This window comes from Penaeus vannamei, chromosome 1 (assembly GCF_042767895.1).
Source record: "Penaeus vannamei isolate JL-2024 chromosome 1, ASM4276789v1, whole genome shotgun sequence".
Lineage (NCBI taxonomy): Eukaryota > Metazoa > Arthropoda > Malacostraca > Decapoda > Penaeidae > Penaeus > Penaeus vannamei.
In genome coordinates this window covers 17,763,853-17,766,352 of record NC_091549.1, presented here as the reverse complement: position 1 = coordinate 17,766,352, position 2,500 = coordinate 17,763,853, and the positions used below count along the sequence as shown (strand labels likewise).

The 2,500-nt window shown below is 34.1% G+C and overlaps 1 protein-coding gene across 1 annotated transcript in view; it reads right to left on the bottom strand.

The window, feature by feature from the left end:
• LOC113828440 (arylsulfatase B) overlaps nt 1-1,678 on the bottom strand; it is a gene marked incomplete at its 5' end in the record, with an annotated part of 9,984 nt that extends 8,306 nt beyond the window's left edge. Inside the window, 1 exon segment of the mRNA XM_070120403.1 lies at nt 1,583-1,678. Within this exon segment, the coding sequence (XP_069976504.1) occupies nt 1,583-1,678 (96 nt within the window).
• Nucleotides 1,679-2,500: the final 822 nt, after the last annotated feature.

Genomic DNA, 2,500 nt, shown 5'->3' with positions numbered 1-2,500 from the left:
CTCTCTTTCGGTTTGCGTCGCCTTCGTACCCACAGGCATGTAAATAGGGAGATTTTCTTGTGCGTGTCAAGAGGTCTGATTATTTCTCTTGAATACACAAATGCGGTCGGACACCTGTACAGATATTTGCATAGTACTCTCACTCTGTGTGTGTCCACACACACACATACATATATGTGTGTGTGTGTATATATATATATATATATATATATATATATATATATATATATATATATATATATATATATATATATATATATATATATATATATATATATACACACACAGGCACACACATACATACATGTGTGTGTGTGTGTGTGTGTTTATATATGTATGTATATATACATATATGTACATGTGTGTATATATATATATATATATATATATATATATATATATATATATATATATATATATATATATATATATATAAACATACACACACACACACACACACACACACACACACACACACACACACACACACACACACACACACACACACACACACACACATATATATATATATATATATATATATATATATATATATATATATATATATATATATATATATATAGTAAAGGACGGAAGCTCTTTTATGACAGAATAAAAAGAAAAATAAATACAAATACATTAGCGTATATGTATCTCTATGTATATACAGTATTTTTTTCTTTATTATTATTACTTTTTATTCAATGTTTCACCCATGGCTTGCGCTTTCCATGTTCCACTGATGCTGTCTAACTCACGTTCACTTTCTGCCTAAGACTTCGTATTGCTGAAATGATTAGCACTAAAATAGCAGATGTCAATATAGATGACAATGCCGAATCCAAAGGGTGTGACAGGTAAGAGTGTCGAGAATTTAATCATACGTAGATACTAACAGTATTTTGGCTTTGTAAAGAGATGGAGGAAGCGGGTAAATAACCTGCTTAATTGATTAATCGTTATATAAATCTTTCGAGAAAGTTCTCAAATTAGATCATTACTGTGCTTTTGAGATGGAATAATAAAGTCGGGAATGACGAAGCAATATATAGTTCAATAAAACAATAATGACTAAATGGGAAAATACTCAAAATGATAAAAATGTAGACGAGGCTTGGATAGTCGTAAAAATGGATCTGAACTAATTAAAGAAGTTAAACAGACCAAGCATAAAATAAAGTATACTTGCTTTAAAATGAACAAATAAATGAATAAATAAATAGCTCACGTAGCAATACCAGCTACGACTTTCCACAGATGATAGTTATTAAAGGAAGGCAGAAGATGAAAAAGTGACGCACTTTATACCCGGAATAACCAGAACAAGTATTCCCAGAAAGGAATAGAAAGATAACAAAATGAAAAAAAAGACTGCAAACACAAATTATTTTAAAAATTATGATGCACATGACAAAAATCGAAGTAGGTAATTATAAGAAATAATAACAAATATCAGTACCATCGTTTCTTGCAAGGAAGCTGCGCAGTTCGTAACCCTAGGCGTATTACCGAGACCCCCATTCCGAGGTAGAATCAAGGCCCCCAAACAATGTAAGATTAATTGATAACCAGAGGCACTTACGTCAGTACTGAAGACGATGATGGAGTTGTGGTAAAGATCGGATTTCTTGAGTTCATTCACCACATGGCCAATCAGATCGTCCAACGCACTCAGCATACCTGTAAAGATCAGATTACAGTGAAAGGGATGGTAGTAAACAAGGTGATGGTGAGTGGTGTAATTATGACGCTGTTACTGCCATTCAGCAGGTTTAATTCTTGAATGTTGATGATGTGACTGTATATTCATTATTTAATATTTGATACGGTAATTTGACACAGTAGTGAAACATTGATTTTCACTTTAATTTTGTTAAAAGTCTTACCGGTTTTCAACTTATTTTTCCATTTTTTGGGGGCGCTATCTTTATCAGGATTACTATTATAAGTCATTGCCATGATCACTTTTCTCACAAACACCAGAAATTTACTCATCAAGTATGTATGAGAACTGTGGCCTCGTGACGAGTTTCTCTATGACCTTTTCTACCCTTTTTCCCCTATGGCTGTTTCGTTGTAGTGTTTCCTTATGCAAGACGCCCATTGACGAGATTACCAGGAGCTCCTCAAGCCACTTGCCGAGTCGCTTTTGTGTAGCTCCAAGAACCCCGACATTATGAGCATCACTTTCATTTTCGGAAATCTGTTTTCATTTTCCTTTCACATCACGTCGATCATACTGGACCGTAACTGTCAAACATTTTCTTTTTTTCGGGACATGTACCTTGTTTCTTTGAGGCTTGTAGTAGTTCTCAGACACAAAACCATGTAGATTTTGTAATCTTTCGTTCACAACATAGCCCAATCTGTCCCAGCTCAGAGAGAGAAAGAAAGAGAGAGAGAGAGAGAGAGAGAGAGAGAGAGAGAGAGAGAGAGAGAGAGAGAAAGAGAGAAGGCGAAGATATAGTCAGCCATTTTTTTTCCTCTTCTACCTACTCTC